This window comes from Erinaceus europaeus, chromosome 9 (genome assembly GCF_950295315.1).
Source record: "Erinaceus europaeus chromosome 9, mEriEur2.1, whole genome shotgun sequence".
NCBI lineage: Eukaryota > Metazoa > Chordata > Mammalia > Eulipotyphla > Erinaceidae > Erinaceus > Erinaceus europaeus.
Genome location: NC_080170.1, coordinates 79,234,405 through 79,258,320, shown reverse-complemented (window position 1 = coordinate 79,258,320; position 23,916 = coordinate 79,234,405). Strand labels below are relative to the sequence as shown.

Here is a 23,916-nt window from a genome sequence, read left to right as displayed (position 1 = left end):
CCTCTCTATCTGCCCCCTCCCCTCTTAATTTCTCCCTGTCCTATCCATTAAAACAGAAAAAATGACCACCATTAGCAGTGGATTCCCCAGTGATAACCCTGGAGTTAAAAAAAAAAAAAAAGGCTTGCTTTAAAGAGAACTTGTGAAGTGGCTCATTGAGTAGCCCAGGGCTTACTATGCATGAAACCTTGGTTTTGATCCCTGACACCACATAGGAACACCAAGAAATGCTGAAAGTTAATGGAGTGATGCTTAGCTCTCTCTCTCTCTCTATCTTCTCATTCCCTATTCATTTTATAGAATAAAAATTGGATATGTGGAGATTTCTGTAATAAATTACTGTTTACTGAAATTATGTCATTACTTTATATAGTATTTTATAAACTCAGCTATAGTTAATAGAATGTCTCTTCTTTTCAGGTTTGCAGATTTTATTAGGGGTATGCTGAAACTAATTCTTCTCCTCCTGTTTTCTGGGGCTACACTGTCATCCACGTGGTTTACCTTGACCTGTTTGAACAGCATCACACACCTACCTTTAACCACAGGTGAATACAGACTATTTCAAATTTTCAATGAGAATTTTTTAGTTCACAGAAATATATATGTAACTCTAACAAAAAAGACCTTTTCTTGCTTTCCACTATTAAATATACAAAAATAGCCTCCTTTGTTCAGCCACCAAACAACCGACCATCTAAGAAGAGCTCAAAAGTAACTAAAAAATATTTTCATTAGCATTTTATAAAAGATAACCAAATGTAATCTTTAAGCTAAACTTTCTTAACTTGGAAAAACTCTAAATAGTCTTGGAATTTTTAATGTAATTTTATTGAGGGATTAGTAATTTATATTTTGGTTATTGAGACATGGGTACAAATTCTCATCTCCCTGTGATAGATATCTGCAGACAGAGTAAAAATGCAAAGAATTTTACACCCTTCATAGCAATTACATCACTATTACTGTAGGGCAAATAAAGACAATTGACTTGTTCAGATTTAAATACACACAGATAAAATTATTTAAACCAGCACATATAGTTTTATTTTTTAATTTTAATTGGTGATTTAATAGTGATTTATAAAATTATAAGATAACAAATAACAGATTCCATAGCTTTCCCACCACCAGAATTCTGTGGCCCCATTCCCTACATTGGAAACTGCATTAGTTCTTCCAAGATCACAGATGAGTTGATATAGTTATTCCTTTTTAAAAATTTTTTTTTATATTTGTTTTCCCTTTTTGTTGCCCTTGTTTTTCATTGTTGATGTTATTGATGTCGTTGTTAGCTAGGACAGAGAGAAATGGAGAGAGGAGGGGAAGACGGGGAAGAAGGATAAACACCTGCAAACCTGCTTCACCGTCTGTGAATCGACTCCCTTGCAGGTTGGGAGCCAGGGGCTGGAACCCAGATCCTTACAATGTTCCTTGCGCTTTGCGCCACGTGCACTTAACCACTGTGCTACTGCCCAACTCCCAACTTTTTTTTTTGATTTCCTTATTGGGGAATTAATGTTTTTCATTCAACAGTAAATACAAAAGTTTGTACATGCATAATATTTCTCAGTTTTCCATATAACAATACAATCCCCACTAGGACCTCTGTCATCCTTCTTAGTCGTGTATTATCCACCCCCCCACACACACTCACCCCAGAGTCTTTTACTTTGGTGCAATACGCCAATTCCAGTTGAGGTTCTACTTGTGTTTTCTCTTCTGATCTTGTTTTTCAACTTCTGCCTGAGAGTGAGATCATTCCATATTTATCTTTCTGTTTCTGACTTATTTCACTTAACATGAAGTTTTCAAGGTCTATCCAAGATCAGCTGAAAACAGTGAAGTCACCGTTTTTAATAGCTGAGTAGTATTCCATTGTTTATATATACCACAACTTGCTCAGCCACTCATCTGTTATTGGACACCTGGGTTGCTTCCAGGTTTTTTGCTATTACAAATTGTGCTGCTATGAACATATGAGTACACAGATCTTTTTGGATGGGTGTGTTGAGTTCCTTGGGATATATCCCCAGCAGAGGAATTGCAGGATCATAGGGTAGGTCCATTTCTAGCCTTCTGAGAGTTCACCAGACTATTCTTCATAGAGGTTGGACCAATTTACATTTCCACCAGCAGTGCAGGAGGGTTCCTTTGACCCCCACAACCTCTCCAGCATTTGATGCTGCTACCTTTTCTGATGTATGACATCCTCACAGGAGGGAAGTAGTATCTCATTGTTGTCTTTATTTGCATTTCTCTGACAATCAGAGATTTGGAGCATTTTTTCATGTGTTTCTCGGCCTTTTGGATATCTTTTCTGGTGAATATTCTGTCCATGTCCTCCCCCCATTTATGCATAAGGTTATTTGTTTTCTTGTTGTTGAGTTCGGAAAGCTCTTTATTTATTTTGGTTATTAGCCTCTTGTCTGATATATGGCATGTAAAGATTTTCTCCCATTCTGTGAGGGGTCTCTTGGTTCGGGTAATGGTTTCTTTGCTGTACAGAAACTTTTAAATTTGATGTAGTCCCATAGGTTTATGCATGCCTTAGTATTCTTTGTAATTGGATTTGTTTCATTGAAGATGTCTTTAAAATTTATGCGGAAAAGAGTTCTGCCAATATTTTCCTCTAAGTATCTGATAGTTTCTGGTCTAAAATCCAAGTCCTTGATCCACTTGGAATTTACTTTTGTATTTAATGAAATATAGTGGTTCAGTTTCATTCTTCTGCATGTTTCAACCCATTTTTTCCAACACCATTTGTTGAAGAGACTCTGCTTTCCCCATTTAATAGTCTGGGCACCTTTGTCAAAGATTAGATGTCCATAGGTGTGAGGGCTTACTTCTGGGCTCTCAGTTCTATTCCACTGGTCAGTGTGTCTATTCATGTTCCAGTACCAAGCAGTTTTGAAGACAATGACCCTATAATACAATTTGAGATCTGGGAGTGTAATGCCTTCTGTTCTGTTCTTTCTTCTTAAGATTGTTTTGGCAATTCTAGGTCTTTTCTGGTTCCAGATAAACATTTGTAGCATTTGTTCTCTTCTCCTAAAAAATGTGCTTGGGATCTTGTGGGGATAGCATTAAATTTGTATATGACTCTAGGTAGTATATTTATTTTGATTATGTTAATTCTTCCAACCCATGAGCATGGAATATCTTTCCACTTCTTTGTGTCTTTTTCAATTTCCTTGAGTAGTGACTCATAATTTTCAGTATACAAGTCTTTCCCTTCGTTGGTTAGGTTTATTCCTAGATATTTTATTTTATTTTATTTTATTTTATTTTATTGCTATAGTAAAAGAAATTGATTTCTGGATTTCAACTTCTTCTACCTTAATGTTTGCATAGAGGAATGCCACTGACTTTTGAATCTTAATTTTGTAACCTGATACCTTACTGTATTTCCTGATGATTTCCAAAAGCTTCTTGCTGGATTACTTAGTTTTTTCTATATATACTGTCATGTGACCAGCAAATAGGGAGAGTTTGACATCTTCTCTTCCAATGTGTATGCCTTTAATTCCTTGCTCCTGCCTGATTGCTATGGCAAGAACTTCCAACACTATGTTGAATAATAATGGTGATAGTGGGCAGCCCTATCTAGTACCTGATCTGAGGGGAAATGCTTCCAGTTTTTCACCATTGAGTAAGATGTTGGCTGTAGGTTTGCTATATATGGACTCCACTATCTTCAGGAATTTTCCATCTATTCCCATTTTTTGTAGTGTTTTGATCATAAAGGGATGTTGTATTTTGTCAGAGGCTTTCTCTGCATCTATTGATATGACCATTTGGTTTTTGGTCTTGCTTTTGTTGATGTGGTGGATCACATTGATTAATTTATGTATATTTTTTTAAAGATTTTTTTAAAACTTTTTATTATCTTTATTTATTTATTGGATAGAGATAGTCAGAAATTGAGAGGGGAGAGAGAGATAGACACCTGCAGTTCTGCTTCACCACTCGTGAAGCTTTCCCCCTGCAGGTGGGGACCGGGAGCTAGAACCAGGGTCCTTGGGCACTGTAACATGTGCGCTCAACCAGGTGCTCTACCACCTGGCCCTGATTTATGTATATTAAACCAGCCTTGCATGCATGGTAAAAACCCCACTTGGTCATGATGAACAGTCTTTTTAATATACTGTTGTATCTGGTTGGCTAGAATTTTGTTCAGTATTTTAGCATCTGCTGAGGAATTATTCTGATGCAGTCTCCGCCCCCAGGTTTTACCATGCCCCGCAAAATCCTAGCAGTGCCCCTTTCAACCAGTCCTGTCCCCACATGTCACCCCTGGTTGTTGCCCAATAAAAGCTCTCCCACTTCCCCCCCCCCGGGTTCTCTCTCTCTCTCTCTCTCTCTGTCCTCTCTCTCTCTCTCTCGCTCCTTGCCTGGTGGTGAGGTAGTGGAGACAGCCATTTTCGGCTGACTCCACGTGTCCTGGGCCACCCCCTCCTGATCCAATAATAAAGATTTGTGTACCCCACTTGCTCCAGACCTTCTCTCTCTCTTCTCCGCGGCGCAGCCCGACACCTGGCGCCCAACATGTCCTGCACTCACGCCCTGCTGGGTGGCCTGGCCTGAGGTCCCCAAAAGTAGCCCAGACACAGGTAAGTGGCATCCACCTGCCTCTGTGGCCCCGCGTTTCCCCCCACCATGGGATTTTTTTCCGTTTTATGAGGAGATGTCCCAGACATTATATCCTTCTCTACTGGGACAGGTTCTCAATCTCAGAGACCCTTTAATTTTTGCTACACCGTGGGTTCTCATGGCTATCTTTGCTACTTACAAGATATGTACAAGGTGTTCTGCCACAAGGTTAAGCGACCTTGAGGCTGAGATACAGGAGTTAAAGCATATGTGCTCAAAGCTTAAGCGCCCTAAGCAATCTGCAGTTAGCCCCAAAACTTCCATCCCCTCCAACACGTGTTCAGCTGCGCCCCTCTTTCTCCCTGCCCCCTATGCTATGTAGTTCCGGAGTTCTTGGCGCAGCCACGAGAGAAGAGGGGATGCAGGACAGATCTGTGTGGTGATTAGTTTAAAGGTCTCTCTCTGCCACCAGAGCAGAAAGACAGGAGAGCACATGTTTGCCCGCTCGTGAATAAAGCCTCTCTTCCCAGTCGTGTGTCTCTGGTCTTCTCTGTCTAGCGCCGCGAAGCTAGCCTGGCCTGCTGGAGCCCCGAACATTAACGACACGCATCTATGTTCATCAGATACTGATCTGTTGTTTTCTTTATCAGTTGTGTCCCTGTCTTCTTTTTATATCAGAGTGATGTTGGCTTCATAGAAGCTGGAAGTGAGTATTCCAGTGTCTTCAATCTTCTGGAAGACTTTTAAAAGTAGAGGTATTAACTCTTGATTGAAGGTTTTGTAGAATTCATTTGTAAAACCATCTGGTCCAGGACTTTTATTTTTGGGAAGGTTTTTGATAACTGTTTCGATTTCATTAGCTGTGATGGACCATGTTATCAAGTTCCTGTTTCCTTAGTTTTGGAAGTTTGTAGGTATCTAGGATATTGTCCATTTCTTCCAGGTTCTCTATCTTGGTGGCATAGAGTTGTTCATAGGAGCCTCGCATGATATGCTGAATTTCTGCAATGTCTGTTGTGATATCTCCTCTTTCATGTGTAATCCAATTTATTTGGATCTTCTCCCTTTTTTGTTTTGTGAGTCTGGCTAAAAGTTTGTCGATTTTGTTGAGTCTTTCAAAGAACCAACATTTACTTTCGTTGATCTTTCGTATGGTTTTCTTATTTTCAATGTTACTGAAAACGTCCAATAGTTCTAGTTTATCTATCTCCTCATTTAGCTCCCTCATGTCTTTATTGATTTTCTGCCTGATGATCTGTCAAGTTGAGAGAGTAGGGTGTTGAAGTCCCTTACTATGACTGTGTTGATGTTAATATATTGCTGTAGCTCTTTCAGTATATGTTTGATGTATTTATATGGCTTCTCATTGGGTGCATAGATGTTAATAATTGTTAAGTCCTCTTGATTGACTGATCCACTGAGCATTAAGTAGTATCCATCCCTATCTTTTTTATTTATTTTGTAGTCTATCATGTCAGATATGAGAATAGCTGTTTCTGCTCTTTTTTGTGGACCATTGGCCTGTATGATAGTTTTCCATCCGTTCACTTTGAATCTCTGTTTGTCTTGTTGATTTAGGTGGGTTTCCTGTAGACAGCAATTTTTTGGGTTGTGTTTTCTGATCCATCTTCCTACTCTATACCTTTTAATAGATGATTAAATTGATTAATAGATTAATAGATTAATTGACACTGAATGCCATTGACATTTATGATATCACAGACTCAAGATATTTGAACACCATTCTTGTAGAGTTTTAGAGTGTTCTGATATATGGCCTATTTATAGTGGTCTGACTGTTTATAGGAGACCTTTCAGAACTTCTTTCAGGGCAGGCTTGGTGATAGTTGATTCTTTCAACTGTTGCTTGTCTGAGAAGGTTTTTATGCCTCCATCTAGTCTGAATGAGAGTCTAGCAGGATACAGTAGTCTTGGTTGATAGATACCTTGCCATTCTCTTCTGGCCTGTAGTGTTTGTGTGGAGAAGTCTGCTGCTAATCTTAGGGGTTTTCCTCTGTAGGTGACTCTTTGTTTTTCTCTTGCAGCCTTCAGGATCCTTTCTTTATCCTTATTCCTTTCCATTCTAAATAGGATGTGTCTTGGTGTCTTTAAGTCTGTGTTAATTCTGTTTGGGACCCTGTAAGCTTCTTGAACCTTTATGTCTTTGATGTTGTCTAGAGAAATTTTCAGCTATTATGTCCTGAAGAATGCTTTCTTCCCCTCCCTCTCTTCCTCTGGTAAGCTAATAATGCGTATATTATTTCTTTTGATGTCATCCCATAGGTCTCTGTTGTTTTCAGAATTTCCTTAGCTAGTGTTTGGATGTTGACTTCATTATTTTGTGGTTCAACCTTTGGGGGGCTTTTAGATGAACTCTTTTCCTGGTTCATTTTGCCAATATTTCTTCTTGTTGGTTTAACCATTTTATATAGTATGTTATGAGGTCCCTCTCTCAGTACTTTTCAAATTACTGATCACTCTTGCCTGAAATGAGTTGTGTCTATGGTAATTAAAGGGTTCACAGTTGTAGAAATTGACAGTTGTTTCAATAGAATCCCTGAGTTGGAGCTCATTGGCTTAAAAGCCTCTTTTGTTCTTTTTCTTCCCTCTAGGCTATGGAAGCCTGAAGGCTTTTAAACTATAAGTAGGCTTCTTAGCTTAATCACTGACTCCTGACCAAGAGATAAAGCAGTGTGGGGCAGAGATAATCTAGTGGTTATGCAAAGAGACTCTCACAGCCCCACTGCTAGGGGCGTATAGATCTTCTCCTGAGTTTCCTGGTTAGTTCTCTGTCCCCGGGTGTCAGCCCAGGGCCTCCCTGCTGCTGCTCCCGATTCTGAGGGCAGTAGCAATGGAGACTCAGAGTTGCACTTGGTGAGTCTCAGGGGAGTCCTCTCCTCCCTTCAGCTGTCTTTTTGTTGGTGAAACAGATTGGAGGTGGTGTCTCAACTGGTAAACTGTGGGACTGTTAACAGCCACTTACTCTCTCCCTAGGCTCCTCTCTGTCCACGAGCCATATGTGTTTGAACTCACCAGTGATTTGGTGGGTTCATGAAGTCATTCTAGTCCTGTCTTATTGCGGTCCCAGGTGGTCTCCTTAGGTATTCCTAGTTTATCCAGGAGCAGAGAAGAGGATATAATTATTTCTATAACTATAACCATGGGTTTATTTTATAGTTACTCTTATTATATCATCATAAAAACAGAAGTTTCAGGAGATATCTATTACACATATGTAGCTTATTTTTTTCTCACCAAACTGATATGAAACATGTATGGTTCTTGTTGTTTTATTGTTGATACATCTGAGGGTCTATATTAGTTTTCTATTCCTGCTATTTACAAGCTACCACAATTTAATGGCTTTAAACAACATACATTTTGAATCTCATATAATGCATGTGAATATAAATAAATATAAGTTCTAAGCCACACTTGGGTCTGACTAGCCAGAAATTATAGACAGGCTCTAGAGAGGAATCCAGTTTCTTGCAATTTCTGGTTTCTACAGGCTGCCCATATTACTTGATTTGTGGCTCCCTTCCTTAATCTTTAAATCCATCAATTTCAGCAAGTCTCCACATTGCTTAATCTGTGCCTTTCTTCCAACATCACACCCTCCTCTGAGCATCCACTTCTGCCACCCTCTTCCCTTGTTAGACATCCTTGTGACTACATTGGGCCCTCCTAGCTAGTCCATCTCCTTATTTAAAAATCTACTCCTTAGCAACCTTAATTCCCTCAGTAGCTTCAATCCTTTGTCTCCTTGCAAAGTGATATATTTATAGGTTCCATATTTAAGACATGAATACCCTTGGAGTAAATTGGGTGTTGGGGTGGGAGGTATTTTCCCTGCCACAGCATCTTTTTAAAAATTACCATGACATCCCACAACGACCCTGGGTTCATGCTCCCAGAGGGATAGAGAATGGGAAAGCTATCAGGGGAGGGGATGGGATATGGAGATTGGGTGGTGGGAATTGTGTGGAGTTGTACCCCTCCTACCCTATGGTTTTGTTAATTTATCCTTTCTTAAATAAAAAATAAATTTTAAAAAATTACCATGACATATTTTATAAACCAAGAAGGTCTCTTACTCCTCCTTCATTTCCTTTAACAAGTTAAAAGATTGTAAGTTGCATACTTTTAATTTGTAATTAATAAACACCTTGTAGGTTATGTGCTTCATTGTAGTATTATTTCTCACTAGAGATAGATTGCAGGGTTGATAATATAAGCATTTGTGTGAGTAAGAATAAACAAGAATCTGAAACCAACTCTTTAATCGTCTTTAACCTGTGGTAAATACACATATGGGATTCCGTAAGAGGAGCGTTACTTTCTTTCTGTATATAATTAAAGAATACTACACATGGGAGCTGGACTGTATATAGCAGGTTAAGTGCACATGGTGCAAAGCACAAGCGCCGGTGTAAGAATCCCACTTCTTGGCGCCAGATCCGCACCTGCAGGGGGGTTGCTTTGTAAGTATTGAAGCAGGTCTGCAGGTGTCTTTCTCTCTTCTCTGTCTTCCCCTCCTCTCTTGATATCTCTCTGTCCTATCCAACAACTACAACAGCTATAACAACAATAACAACTACACAAGGGCAACAAAAGGGGGATAATGGCCTCTAGGAGCAGTGGATTCTGATTCCATAGTGCAGGCACTGAGTGAGCCAAACAAAAAAGAATACTACACATTCCAGTTTGTGTTTATGTGCTCTATAACAAAAAGATGCATCAGAAGCATCAAATCTTTCAAAGACAGTCACTTACTGGAAGCCCTTACAATCTGAGTAGTGATATTAGGGCAATGGAATAAAGCTACCCTTTCTTATTATGGAACATCCCTAAACTAGCCAACCTGGAGTGTCACAGCAAGCTCACAAGGGCAACATGGAATGTTTTAAACTTACTAAGAAAACACCTGTAGTTCAAGAGTTCGGTTTCACTACTAAATCCTGATTTTTGATGTTCTATCTATGCAAAATTAAGTTTTCTGTAATTGCTGAGATGAGAAGTACACCACAAAATGATGGGTGGTGTCAACATAATTCCAAGTTTAAGAAGCTGTAGTGTGGGAGTCGAGCAGTAGTGCAACAGGTTAAGCGTACATGGTGCAACGCATAAGGACCGGCGTAAAGATCCCGGTTCCAGCCCCCGGCTCCCCACCTGCAGGGTGGTCGCATCACAAGTGGTGAAGCAAGTCTGCAGGTGTCTTTCTCTCCCCTTCTCTGTCTTCCCCTTCTCTCTCCATTTCTCTCTGTCCTATCTAACAATGATGACATCAATAACAACAATAATATCTACAACAACAATAAAAAAGGGCAACAAAAGAGAAAATAAATAAATTTTAAAAAGAAGTTGTAGTGTTTATCAGATGCACGTATTCATTAGTAAGCATTTTCAGTTACTTAAGAATTAAAGATCTTCCTTCTTCTTCTTTTTCTTCTTCCACTTCTCCCTCTTCTTCTCCTCCTCCTCCTTTTTCAAAACATTCACATTTATTGCCAAAGGACTTTTCCAGACTTTAGTTTCCAATAGTCTTGAGACATTAATGAGGAGAATAAAATGGTTGCTAGAAAAAAAAAAGAATTAAATAAAGGGCTGGGAGATAGCTCACTTGGGAGAGTGCATAGTTTAACATGTACAAGGACCTGGGTTTGAGGCCCCATCAACACATAGGAACACCATTCACGGAAGATATTGTTGAGTCTCTCATTCTTTCTCTGTCAGTATCTCCCAATCTTAAATTCAAAAAAGAAAAGAGTCCACTGAGAACAATGTTATTATTTAGATGTGAAGCCCCACTATATAAAAAGGGATAAATTAATTAAATAAAATACCTTTTTTGTTAAATTATCTGGATCTGTTAGAAGCTTCAGCTATTTCTTTTGGCCTTGCAGTACCGTGAAAAATTACTGATACATTAGTGTGATGAGAAGAAAGATTTGGAAACTTCTGCTCTGTTCACTTGCTGGGGATTCCAGTCTTTTTTTTTTTAATTTTTTACTTATAGAAAGGAAAAATTGACAAAACCATCGGATAAGAGGGGTACAACTTCGCACTATTCCCACCACCAGACCTCCATATACCAATCCCTCCCCTGATAGCTTTCCTACTCTTTCACCTTCTGGGAGTATGGACCCAAGATCATTGTGGGATGCAGAAGGTTGAAGGTCTGGCTTCTGTAATTGCTTCCCCGCTGAACATGGGCGTTGACAGGTGGATCCATACTCCCAGCCTGTCTCTCTCTTTCTCTAGTGGAAAGAGCTCTGGGAAAGCGGAGCTCCAAGGCACATTGGTGGGGTTGTCTGTCCAGGGAAGTCTGGTCACATATTGCTAGCATCTGGAACCTGGTGGCTGAAAAGAGAGTTAATATACAAATTCAAACAAACTGTTGGACAATTATGGACCTAAAGGCTGGAATAGTTCAGGCGAAGCATTGGGGGGTCCTCCATTTATGTAGATAGCTAGTAGGCATATTTTAGTTATATTTCAAAGGGCCTGTTTTTTGTTTGTTTGTTTGCCTGAGCCTGAAATCTGATATGCAGGTAAATCCTAATTATTGTCTGGGGAGATGATGTCATGGCTGGGAAAAGGACCAGAAAGCTGGATCAGGGAAGAGAGTAGCTCCCTAATATGGGAAATGGGTATAAATATTACTGTAAACCCCATCAATTTGATGTGATCTGGGGCCCACAATTAGCTTAGGAGCCTGTGTGACCTCTACCTACCTCTAGATCTGAGGTCACATTCTGTAGTAGGAACTTAGCCTTAAGCAGATAACAAGCAGATCTATTTTCCTTGAATAAAGTATAAAATGTGTACTATAGGACAGTACATTTATAAAATTGTGTATATTTTACATTTCACATGATAAATTTAACAGTTTTATCTCTGGATAAGGGTATTAGGGATGAATTTGGCTTTTTTATACTTATTTATTTTCCCTTTTGTTGCCCTTATTGTTTTTATTATTGTTATAGTTATTACTGTTGTTGTTACTGATGTCATTGTTGTTGGATAGGACAGAGAGAAATGGAGAGAAGAGGTAAAGACAGAGAGAGGAAGAGAAAGATAGACAACTACAGACCTGCTTCACCACTTGTGAAGCAACTCCCCTGCAGGTGGGGAACCGGGGGCTCCAACCAGTATCCTTACACCAGTCCTTGCGCTTTATGCCGCCTGTGCTTAACCTGCTGCACTACCGCCCAGCTCCCTGAATTTGGTCTTTATTCTTTTTTGACTGAGTATAGTGAGCACATCTTACTTTTTTATTAACAGATTTTTAATTTTTTATCTTTATTTGTTAGATAGAGACAGTCAGAAATTGAGAGGGAAGGGGATGATAGGGAGAGAGAGAGAGACACCTGCAGCACTGCCTCAGCACTTATGAAGCTTTCCCCCTGCAGGTGGGGACTGGGAGCTCGAACCTGGGTCCTTGTGCACTGTAACATGTGCACTCAACCAGGTGCACCACCACCTGGCCCCCACATATTACTTTTACAATCAGAAAATTACATATATATTTTGAAAACACACCTTTTTTAAGCCCTAAAAGAAAACTAATGTCATTGACCCTGGCCAGGACTCTATTTTCCCAATCTGTCCTTGATTATAATTACATTGGACAGAATGGAAAACAGGATTCTAAATTAAATCAAGGCCAGAACTGAAAGGTTGAGTTTGATGTGGCTACTTTAAGTCTCAGAATTTATAAATCTTCTCTTGTTTCAATTGAAAGTTTTTGAAAGATGCATTTTTAACTTATAAATATATTGGGTTACTAGATTTGTTCACCTTCTTTCCCTGTATTATTTTTTTTTCTTGATCCTTGCCACTTAATAATTACTTGAAGCAGGTCTGCAGGTGTCTCTGTGTCTCTCTCCTTCTCTTTTTCTCCCTCCCCTCTCAATTTCTCTCTGTTCTGTAAAGTATAATAGAAAGGGATGGGGGGGAACAAAAGGCCTCCAGGAGCAGTGGATTTATTGTGCTGGCACCAAGTCCCAGCGATAATCATGGCAATATAAATAAATAAATAAATAAATATTCTGATTTTTTTCAGATTTTAGCATAATGATTATGAAAAAAAAAAGACTCTCATGTCTGAGGGTCCCACGTCCTAGGTTCAATCCCCATACTACCGTAAACCAGAGCTGAGCAGTACTCTAGTTAAAAAAAAAAAAAATCTGATCTCCTTTCTCACCCTAGGACCTAATATAAGACCTGACATATAAATGAAGGAATAAAATGTGTTTGTATTATCTCCATTTTGAATATCATTAATTGCCATTAGTAGTCAACAACTATGACTACTTTTTTGTTATTCAGCACTGTGGGAAGGCAAAATTGCACATTTTAATGGAGCAGTGAAGAATTTGAATAAATCTATCACAGATACTCATACTGCCTCTGTAAAAATCTGACCTGACTTCTCTTAAGTAAAAGAGGTTTCATGAAAGAGAACTTATGATATAATTTAATTATAGGTGAAACTAGACCTTTAGGCTGGTACTTAAAGTCAGTAGTTACAAACTTATATTTATCAGAGTCATGCTTTTTTAATCAGGAAAATATCTAGTCTGCTTCTCCATTTCTAATAAACTTAGTATTTTTTTCTTTTTAATCCACCTTACTGAAGTGGTGGAGTTATGAATTATAAGACAGTTGTCACATGTACAGTTTCTCATATCCCCATGAAAAGTATCTGCATACCACACCCACTATCCAACTTTCTCAGCTACAGTTTACTGAATCCCCATCCCCACTCCCAAATCCCTGACATCCCTCCCCCCATCCCAGTCTCTAGATCTGCTGTGACAGACCACAGTCCACTAAAGTTTCACCCTGTACTTGCCTTTGCTTTGTTTCTTAAATCTTACCTATAAATAAAGTCATCCAGTATTCATTCTTCTTCTAGTTAATCTTATATAACATGATCTAGTGTTTCTAATATATACGTGTGTGTGTGTGTAAACATCTACATGAAAAAATGGTTTAACTATATTAACTAAAACTGTACATATTTAAAATTAATTAATTTTTGTTCAACCTATTTGTTTCAAGTGGCACTACTGCTGAAATCTTCTACTTTAGTCTTATTGTGGTTCACTGGTCTTGTTGTTATTTGCTATCTCTACAAAATAAAATTAGGAGCATTCTGCCCAGCCTAAATATATACTGTATGCACTTGCTTACATGCATCTGCTTAGAGACTATCAGGAGTATACTTTTATTTCCATAGGGAAATTGGTACTTTTATTGTCTTATCTTCACTAACTGGAATTTCTATAATAGGACAAATGAACTCATGAATAGATAATGTGAATTTCAAACTCCTGATGCTTATGCTATAAAGAAAATTATGACCCTACCAATGTGTCCTGGAGCCTCTCCCCTCCAGAGCCCCACCCCACTAGGGGAAAAGAGAGGCAGGCTGGGAGTATGGATCAACCTGTCAATGCCCATGTTCAGCTGGGAAGCAATTACAGAAGCCAGACCTTCCACCTTCTGCACCCCATAATGGGTCCATACTCCCAGAGGATAAGGAATAGGAAAGCTATCGGGGGAGAGATGGGATACAGAGTTCTGGTGGTGGGAATTGTATGGAGTTGTATCCCTTTTATCCTATTGTTTTTGTCAATGTTTCCTTTTTATAAATAAAAAATTTTTTAAAAATTTATGAAAATATATTATACACCTTATCTGAGAAGTAGCAGTCAAGCCTTGTTAGCCACAGCCACAGTCATTTTTCATTGAACAGATGAACACTTTGAAAATGACATTTTGAAAAATGTTAGCACTTTGGTCTTGATTTTTGTGAAACTATAAATTTGACTGTTAACAGAAGTTTCTGTGGGAGAATTCTTCATCTAATTCAAGTTACTAAAATGCCATGGTGGTGATGTCAGAAACAAATAGGATTGGGAAATAAAGGTGGATGATTAGCTAGACATAAGCCGCTAGGAATGATAGCTTTGCTTTGTTTCTTAAGTCCCACCTATGAGTGAACTCACCCAGTATTTGTTCTTCTGGATTATCTTATATAACATTATCTAGTGTGATGTATGTGTGTGTGTGTGTGTGGTGTGTGTGTATGATTTGAATGTTTTGAAAGACATGTAAAATGTATAGCTTAAAGAGTAATCCTCTAGATTAATTTCATGAACTTTGCTTTTATTAAGGTAAGTGTACGTCATTTTTAATTTTTTATTTTATTGATTTAATATCAATGGGACAGTAAGATAAAAGGAGTACATTTCAGACAATTCACACCACCAGAGTTCCATATCCTATCCCCTCCGTTGAAAGCTTCCCTATTCTTTATCCCTCTGGGAGTATGGACCCAGGATCATTATGGGGTACAAAAGGTGGGAGGTCTGACTTCTGTAATTGCTTCTCCATTGGACATGGGCATTGGTAGGTCAATCCATACCTCCAGCCTGTTTCTGTCTTTCTCGAGTGGGATTTCTTCTAAACATAGGATGCGTCTCCTCACCTTTCTGGCTCTGCATACACTTCTTCCTTCCTCTTTTTTTTTTTTAATTTTTTTTATTTAAAAAAGGAGACATTAACAAAACCATAGGATAAGAGGGGTACAACTCCACACAATTCCCACTACCAGATCTCCATATCCCATCCTCTCCCCTGATATCTTTCTTATTCTTTATCCCTCTGGGAATATGGACCCAAGGTCATTGTGGGATGCACAAGGTGGAATGTCTGGCTTCTATAATTGCTTCCCCGCTAAACATGGGCATTGACTCGTTGATCCATACTCCCAGCCTGCCTCTCTCTTTCCCTAGTAGGGTGGGGCTCTGGGGAAGCAGAGCTCCAGGACACATTGGTGGTATCATCTGTCCAAGGAAGTCTGGTCGGCATCATGCTAGCATCTTGAACCTGGTGGTTGTAAAGAGAGTTAACATACAAAGCCAAACAAATTGTTTAACAGTCATGAACCTAAAGACTGGAATAGTGCAGATGAAGTGTTGGGGGTCTTCCATTTTGTAGATAGCTAGTAGGCATATTTTAGTATATTTCAAAGGGACTGGAGCTGTACTAGTTGTTTGTTTTTTTTTCTCTGAGCCTGAAATCTGATATGCAAATAGATCCAAGTTATTGTCTAAGGAGGTGATGTCATGGCTGGAAAAGGGACAGAAAGCTGGATCAGGAAAGAGAGTAGCTCCCTAATATGGGGAAGGGTTATAAATATTGTTGATTGTAAACCCCATCAGTTTGATTTGGTCTGGGGCCTCTATTCAGCTTAGGAGCCTATGTGACCTCTGCATCCCTGTAGATCTAAGCTCACATTCTGTGGTCATGAGTAGGAACATTCCAAGCTGCCCAATATCAACCCATCTTCCTCAGGTGTAGCATAGAGTATGTTGTCCATCCTCCCTTCGGAGGATGTAACATTCTCTACCATTGTTGATCCAAGTTGAGGGCAAGGTCCTTTGAGGGGCCCACAAAGGGGTATTTTTTGTTGTTCCTGGTAGAGATGACCTGTAACAGTGGAGAGAGGGATTTATTTGAGGGTTAGGCCCATCATGTCTGTTTGGGAATCTCAGGACTCCCCAAATAGAGCCCAGCTATGTGTGTGCCATTTTAATAGCATGAAAAGAAATAATAGCATGCACTTGCTCAAAAAGAAGGGAAAGAAGATAAAAATATTTAGAGAAGAGTAAAGAGCATCTGTAAAGAAATAGCATTATTAAGAAAATTGGAAATTTTAAGCTTTAAGGGAAGAAGACTATGAAGTTTTATGAACAGAAAGTGACTATTACTCATGTTCATGATTGATTAGGGAGGTAAAAATTAGGATAGGTTTGAAATATAATGAATTTGTGAAAACCTGTAAATATAGATGTTATGAAGCATTTAAAGAACCTATTAAGGAAGATCAGGTAATCTTTCTCTGTGGAAATTGTCCAGAAGAAAAGTCTTCAAGCAGATATTTCTCAGCGGCAGAAAGTTTGTCCAGTTGTTAAAGCATTATGACATCTTTAATAGTGTATTTCCTTTTTCAGAGCTTAAAAGCTTAAGTTATGTGCTGGGGAAACATCATAATGGTTGTGTAAACGACTCATATGCCTCAGACTCTGAGGTCACAGGTTCAGTCCCCAGCACCTCCATAAACGAGAGCTGAGCAGTGCTCTCTGATATATCTGAGTCACTTACCCTACCTGCCTGACTGCTTTCTACCTTTCCTTCTCTCTCTCTCTCTCTCCTTCTCCCTCTCCCTCCCTCTCTCTTTCTCTCTCCACAAACACCTGAGTTCAAATTCCCCCATTGCCACCCACAGAAGGAAAGCATTACACGTTGTGAAGCAGTGCTATAAATGTCTTTTTCTCCCTCTCTATTTCCTCCTCCCCCCCAAGTTCTCTCTGTCTCTGTGCAATAAGTATTTAATAAATAAATGTTAAAAATAATAAATAAAATATTTTAAGTTTAAGTTGCTAATAAACCTATGCCTATGCTGATTTCACAACCAGTCTTTACTCTGGACCCCCTATTTCAAAGAATTATTAATTGTGCTTACTTTCCATGAGATAATTACTTTGCCTTCTAGTCATACAGGACTGTAAAATCACTTCCAGCCTTTGCAGGACTTTAATATGCCAACAAAAAGGCTAAATAAAGGATAAACCACAGTAATAACATGCAGAAGGGAAAATCACAGCTTTTAATGAATACTGCACCAAAATATGCCTCATCTTCCTATGGAGGCATACTTTCATATACTGCATATTTTAATTAGTGGTAGATCATAAAGGCTCTCACAGTCATTTTTAGGATGAGATCAACAAGAGAGATTAGAACAGAGAGACTTATCTATAGGGAAATGTACATTGTTATGTGCATACACAGGTTACATATGTATTCTTTATATTAAACATGTCCAAAATCTATATAGAACTATCTAGTTAACATTGTTTACTGCTTTCCTTTACATTTGTGTCATTTCCAGAAAGGTTGTTTTAACTTACAATAACAAGTTTAATTTAGAGTGCAGAAACATTTTTAATAAAGGTCTAATCTAATAATTCCCAGTTAACTCTCCAGGTTTTATCATAAAGTAGAAATTCATCAGTATGCACAATAATAAAGGTTTAGCCAATAAAGTATACAGATGTTATAAACCCTACTCTTTAGGGAAATGTTTAGGTTCTAATTCTTAAAATAATTCAAAATAAAAGTAAATTATATTTTTATAATCCTTATGTTTAGTGAAAATGTATCATAATAAAGACTGAACAAACTCTGTTATTAACCAGCCTAGAATATTTTTGTTTTTAATATCGTAGTGAAGCTATCTACCTGCATGTATTTAGATTTGTTACTGATTGCCTCCAATAAAATTTAGTTATTTGATATAACCTATCATACAGTAAATGAATCTCTCCTAGTACAATCCAGGTGTCTATCTGACTATGACTTAAATACCTCCTGAAGGAGACATGTTACATGCTACATTGTTAGTGAGCTCAGGTCCTGTGAAAGCCTTCCTCCTCCTACTGACCTACACTTGATTTGGAATAACACAGGTACCAAGAGCAAGCCAATTCCTTCCCCTCCCCATTGAATGCCCTCAAAACATTTTAAGATAACTCTCATGATTGTCCTTAGTGTTTAATCTAAACAACTCTTAGTTGTTACAGCCTTTCCTTGTTGAATGTGGATTCAACACACCATTGGCCAGTGTGATCATTCTCTTATAAACCTGCCATAGTTTGTCATGGTACTCCATAAGACACAGTAATAGAATTCAGCATACTTTTTCTGCCATATTCAGCACCTAGTCCTGGGAAGTTGTTTCTTATCAGTAAACATAGGTTTTTCTTCCTTCCTTCTTTCCTTCCTTCCTTCCTTCCTTCCTTCCTTTCTTCCTTTCTTCCAGACAATGAAGTATAATTATCTTCTTAACATTGTGTATATAAATGGCTACTGAACCAAAATGTGCCTATCATGTTCCTTTAGATTGTAATAGAGACTTGAGGGCAGAGAGCCATACTTACTTCTCCAGCATAATAGCTTTCTGACCTGTCAACGCCCATGTTCAGCGGGGAAGCAATTACAAAAGCCAGACCTTCCACCTTCTGCATTCTACAAGGACCTTGGGTCTATACTCCCAGAGGGTTAAAGAATAGGTCCTGGTGCTCAGCTTCCCCAGAGCCCTACCCTGCTAGGGAAAGAGAGAGGCAGGCTGGGAGTATGGATCTTTATCTCCAGAGGGATAAAGAATAGGAAAGCTATCAGGGGAGGGAATGGGATATGGAGAATTGATAGTGGGAATTGTGTGGAGTTGTACCCCTCCTATCCTATGGTTTTTGTCAATGTTTCCTTTTTACAAATAAAAATAAATAAATAAAAGAATAGGAAAACTATCAAGGGAGGGGATGGGATACGGAGTTTTGGTGGTGGGAATTGTGTGGAGTTGTATCCCTCTTATCATATGGTTTTGTTAGTGTTTCCTTTTTATAAAGAAAAGAGAAGAAAGCTTAAACTCCCGAACACTTCATCTGCACTATTCCAGTCTTTAGGTCCATGATTGTTGAACAATTTGTTTGTCTTTGTATGTTAACTCTCTTTTCAGCTACCAGGTTCCAGATGCCAGCATGATGCTGACCAGACTCCCCTGGGAAGATGACCCCACCAATGTGTCCTGGAGCTCCGCTTCCCCAGAGTCCCATCCTACTAGGGAAAGAGAGAGACAGGCTGGGAGTATGGATCGACCTGTCAATGCCCATGTTCAGCGGGGAAGCAATTACAGAAGCCAGACCTTCCACCTTCTGCAACGACCCTGGGTCCATACTCCCAGAGGGATAGAGAATGGGAAAGCTATCAGGGGAGAGGATAGGATATGGAGACTGGGTGGTGGGAATTGTGTGGAGTTGTACCCCTCCTATCCTACAGTTTTGTTAATGTCTCCTTTCTTAAATAAATAAATAAATGAAAATTTAAAAATTTAAAAAAGAACATGAGCACCAACCAAACTAAAAAACATTAACAATGCCAAAAAAAAGAAAGCTTAAACTAAGATTTCTCTATTATTTAAACAACTTTATCCTATTTTATACTTATTTTTTATTTTAATTTATTCATAAGAAGGAAACACTAACAAAACCATAGGATAAGAGGGTACAACTCTACACAGTTCCCACCACCAGAACTCCATACCCCATCCCCTCCCCTGATAGGTTTTCTATTCTTTTTTTTTTTTTTGGCCTCCAGGGTTATTGCTGGGGCTCATGCCTGCACTACAAATCCACTGCTCCTAGAGGCTATTTTTCCCACTTTGTTGCCCTTGTTGTTATTATTGTTGTCATAGCTGTTGTTGTTGGATAGGACAGAGAGAAATGGAGAGAGGAGGGGAAGACAGAGAGGAGGAGAGAAAGATAGACACCTGCAGACCTGCTTCACCACTTCCGAAGTGACCTCCTACAGGTGGGAAGCTGGGCTCAAACCAGGAGCCTTACGCCGGCCCTTGTGCTTTGTACCATGTGCACTTAACCCACTGCGCTACCGCCCAACTCCCAGCTTTCCTATTCTTTAACACTCTGGGAGTATGTACCCATGGTCCTTGTGGGATGCAAAAGGTGCTACACCTGAGGAAGATGGGTCCTGATATTGGGGCAGCTTGGAACATTCCTACTCATGACAACTTTATCCTATTTTTAACATTTATCATGATTAAAACTATTTGTTGGGTAGTTAATAATCTTTTGGTATTCTGCTTTCTTTTTTCTTGCCTTGTATATTTGTTCTGGGGCATTAATCCACCCTCTTCCAGGACTACTGTTTGAAATATCTTTATATTCTAGCTAGAAAGACAGATACCACAGCACCTCTCCATTGACTAGGGATCTTATAAGTCACATACCCTACCAGGTGAACCACCACCCAGCACTCTGTTTCTGATGCTGTCCTCTGTACAAACAATTCTAGCTTATATACTAAATACAAATTTGTGAAGCTTGCTTTTTGTGCCAATACCACTGAGTTTGTTTTTTGTTTTATTTTTTCCCCCAGGGTTATTGCTGGGGCTTGGTGCCTGCACCATGAATCCACTGTTCCTGGAGGCCATTTTTGTTGCCCTTGTTGTTGTTATTATTGTTATTGTTGCTATTGCTGCTGCTGTTGTTGTTGGATATGACAGAGAGAAATGGAGATAGGAGGGGAAACAGAGAGTGGGAGAGAAAGATAGACACCTGCAGACCTGCTTCACCACTTGTGAAGCAACCCCCCTGTAGGTGGGGAGCCAGGGGTTCCAACCAGGATTCTTACATGGTCCGTGTGCCTCATGCCATGTGCGCTTAACCTGCTGTGCTCAGCCCCCCACCACTGAGTTTTTAAAAACGATATCTTTTTTGTTAGGTGTCTCTCCCCCTATCTCCTTTCCTTTTTTCTTCTGTTCTATTAAATTAAAAAAAAAATTACAAATAGTGGCTACCAGGAGTAGTGGATTTCTCATGCTGGCACTGAGCCCCAGCTATAACCCTGGTGGTAATAAAAAATAATTTAAAACAAATTATGCAGGACTTATTTATATTACTATAGTACTGCTTAGTTAAGGTGCCACTAAATAAACTTTTTTAAAAATAGATGATTTTGACTTTCAGCACTTTAGTCGTCATATCTGTAATAGTGTTTACCTGCCTTAGGGAGTTGGTAGAATGATAATATGAAAGTGAGTCTGAAAGAAGTTTTAAAAAAACATTGTATAAATCTGAGCCAGGGAGAGAACACAGTAGTTTATGCAACAGGTTTCATGCCAGAGACTCAGCCATCTCAGGTTCAGTACCAGGAACCACCATAAACCAATATATATATATTTTTATGTGTGTGTAAATATATATATATATTAAAGCATATATATAATAGTCAGAAGGGTTATGATGCATTTTTGCATAGAAAAATATGACATGACTTTTCCATCAGTCATGTGTGTGTGTGTGTATCTTTAAGGTTTGGAGTTGTTATTATTGATAATAGCTTGAGAATCTCATTAAATGTTGAGTGAAAAACTGTTCCTATCTAAAATTTTGTGATTTTTTTGTAATCACTGATCAATTAAGGTACAAGAGCTCTGGTTAATAAAAATGTATTCATGCATAGTTTCATTTTGCTAAAGTTTTATAATTTGGTTTGCCATTGGAAGCAGAGGTGGGGGAGGAATGCTTCCAGGGTTATGCTACAAAGAACTTTGGGTTTTGCCATTTAAATTATGGGCCTGTGCAATTTTACTAGCTTCTTTGAAAAAAAAAAAGTCTGCATTAGTATTGTATTTATTCTATTAAATTACTTTGACTTTTTAATTGAAAGGCAGTTTATTTTAATTTTAGTATCAGTGATATAGAAAAATCATGGAAATATTTAATGATTATGTAGTTTGAACTCTCTTTGATAAGTTGGAAATTATCTTGTCTGCCTGGCTTTTAATAGATGACACTCACCCACTGGATCTGCCAGTCTAGTATTTAAAGATACGATATCAGCCTATAAACTGAAAACTCAAATGGAAGTCACATTCAGACACATAATAATCAGATTCTACTTTATTCATGTCCCAGAACATGGCAGAATATATTAAATCAGTTCTGATACAGCTACTTTCTCTCATTTTGATGATGAATATCTCAATTTAACCTTTTCCTGTATAGGTTATTTTGAAACTGTAGTTTCTTCAATAACACATGATTTCAGCATGCCCACCCAGTTTATAACAATCCCTTGCATCATCCTATTTCTATTACTAAAAGAAGCAAATACTAGGAGAGAATTGAATGAAAAAAACTTGTTTTATTGTTACCTCTGAAGTTATATTATTATGTCTCAGCCCATTTATATATATATCCTCCCACTCATAGTGAAGTGGAATATTTGGTAAGGAAGTGTGGCTCCCAGGTGGGTGTAGACATCAGATTTGGAGGTCAACTCACTCAGCTAAAAGCAAGTCTGAATCCATAAACTGACTCAGATGAAGTAGAGTTGAATCAGCTGCTTGTTCATTAATTTATGATAAAATCTCTTTTCTTTTGTTGTTAAGTAAATAAATATGCACATATTTGAAATGTCAAATTCAAATAGTAGAAGGAGAATATACAGTGATAAATGTTTGCCTTCCTGTGGCCCCCCACAACACTATCAATTCTTGGAGTACTTCCCCAGAGAATTCTATACATTTACAACAGTTTTGTGTGTATTCTTTTTTTTAATTTTTTTAATCTCTATTATTGGATAGAGACAGCCAGAAATCGAGAGGGAAGGGAGTGATGGAGAAAGTCAGAGAGATACCTGCAGCCCTGCTTCAACACTTGTGAAGCTTTCCCCCTGCAGGTGGAGACTGGGGGCTCGAACCCAGATCCTTGCACACTGTAGCAACCAGGTGTGCCACCATCTGGCCCCACTTTAGTGTATATTCTTTTTGAAAATATAATACTCTTTCTTTACCTTTTACATTTATATAATTTAGATGTCACTAATAATGATACATAGATGTTAATCATTATTAAATCACTAATGAAAATTAAAATGATAGTTGTATCATACACAGTTATATAATATTTTTTATACTTTTTAAGAAATCATCTTAAATCATTATTGATAGCCATGTAGCTTGGCTTTAATCTACTCATACTACAAACAATGTTGCTATAAATATTCCTTTACTTGTATTCTTAAATGGTTCCATAGCTGTAGGATGAATTCCTAAAAAGCTGAATGGCTAAGGCAAGTAAGTACATAGTATATTTTGATAGACATTTCCAGAGTATCCCCCTCAAGAGAGACCTATTTCTAGTTCCATCAGAAATGGTGTGAACTTTTATCTTTTCAGTGACAGTAACTGACTCAGGAGAGCACACATGCCTTGTTATGTTTGAGGCCCTGAGTTTTAACACTGGTACCAAATGGGAGTGCCATGAATGGTAGAGCAGTGCTTTGATATCTCTTCTCTACCTTTTTCTCTGTCTCTTTTTCTCTCTAAGAGATAGAATGGACAGATTAGCCTAGCAGAGGCAGCTCAGCAGTATTTTACATGTGTGACATCCTAGGTTCATTCTCTGTCCCTGCACTTTAAAAGTAAAATTTTCTTTTCCTATCATTTACTTCAGTGTTTTCTTATTTTAAATTCCCTGACTCATCAGTGTTTGGAACAGTAGCTACTTCTGCTCTGATTACTACTGACTGGCCAACAAATGATCATAAAGTTCTGTGCAGATAGAATACTCTATAATAAAGTTATCTGTGGTACCCCCTCACTAGACTTCTTAATGAATTACTGATAAGTAATGTTTAAAGTAGAATGTGTCGCTTGACTTG

At 38.5% G+C, this 23,916-nt stretch overlaps 1 protein-coding gene across 2 annotated transcripts in view; it reads left to right on the top strand.

Annotated features, from left to right (window-relative positions):
* SLC49A4 (solute carrier family 49 member 4) overlaps positions 1-23,916 on the top strand; it is a 95,706-nt gene that overhangs the window by 60,346 nt on the left and 11,444 nt on the right. The window contains exon 7 of one of the 2 annotated variants that reach the window (XM_007533127.3): positions 421-548. The exons of the other annotated variant lie outside the window; for it this stretch is intronic. Within the exon in view, the coding sequence (XP_007533189.1) occupies positions 421-548 (128 nt within the window). The remainder of the gene's footprint in view (positions 1-420; positions 549-23,916) is intronic. 2 annotated transcript variants of the gene reach the window in all.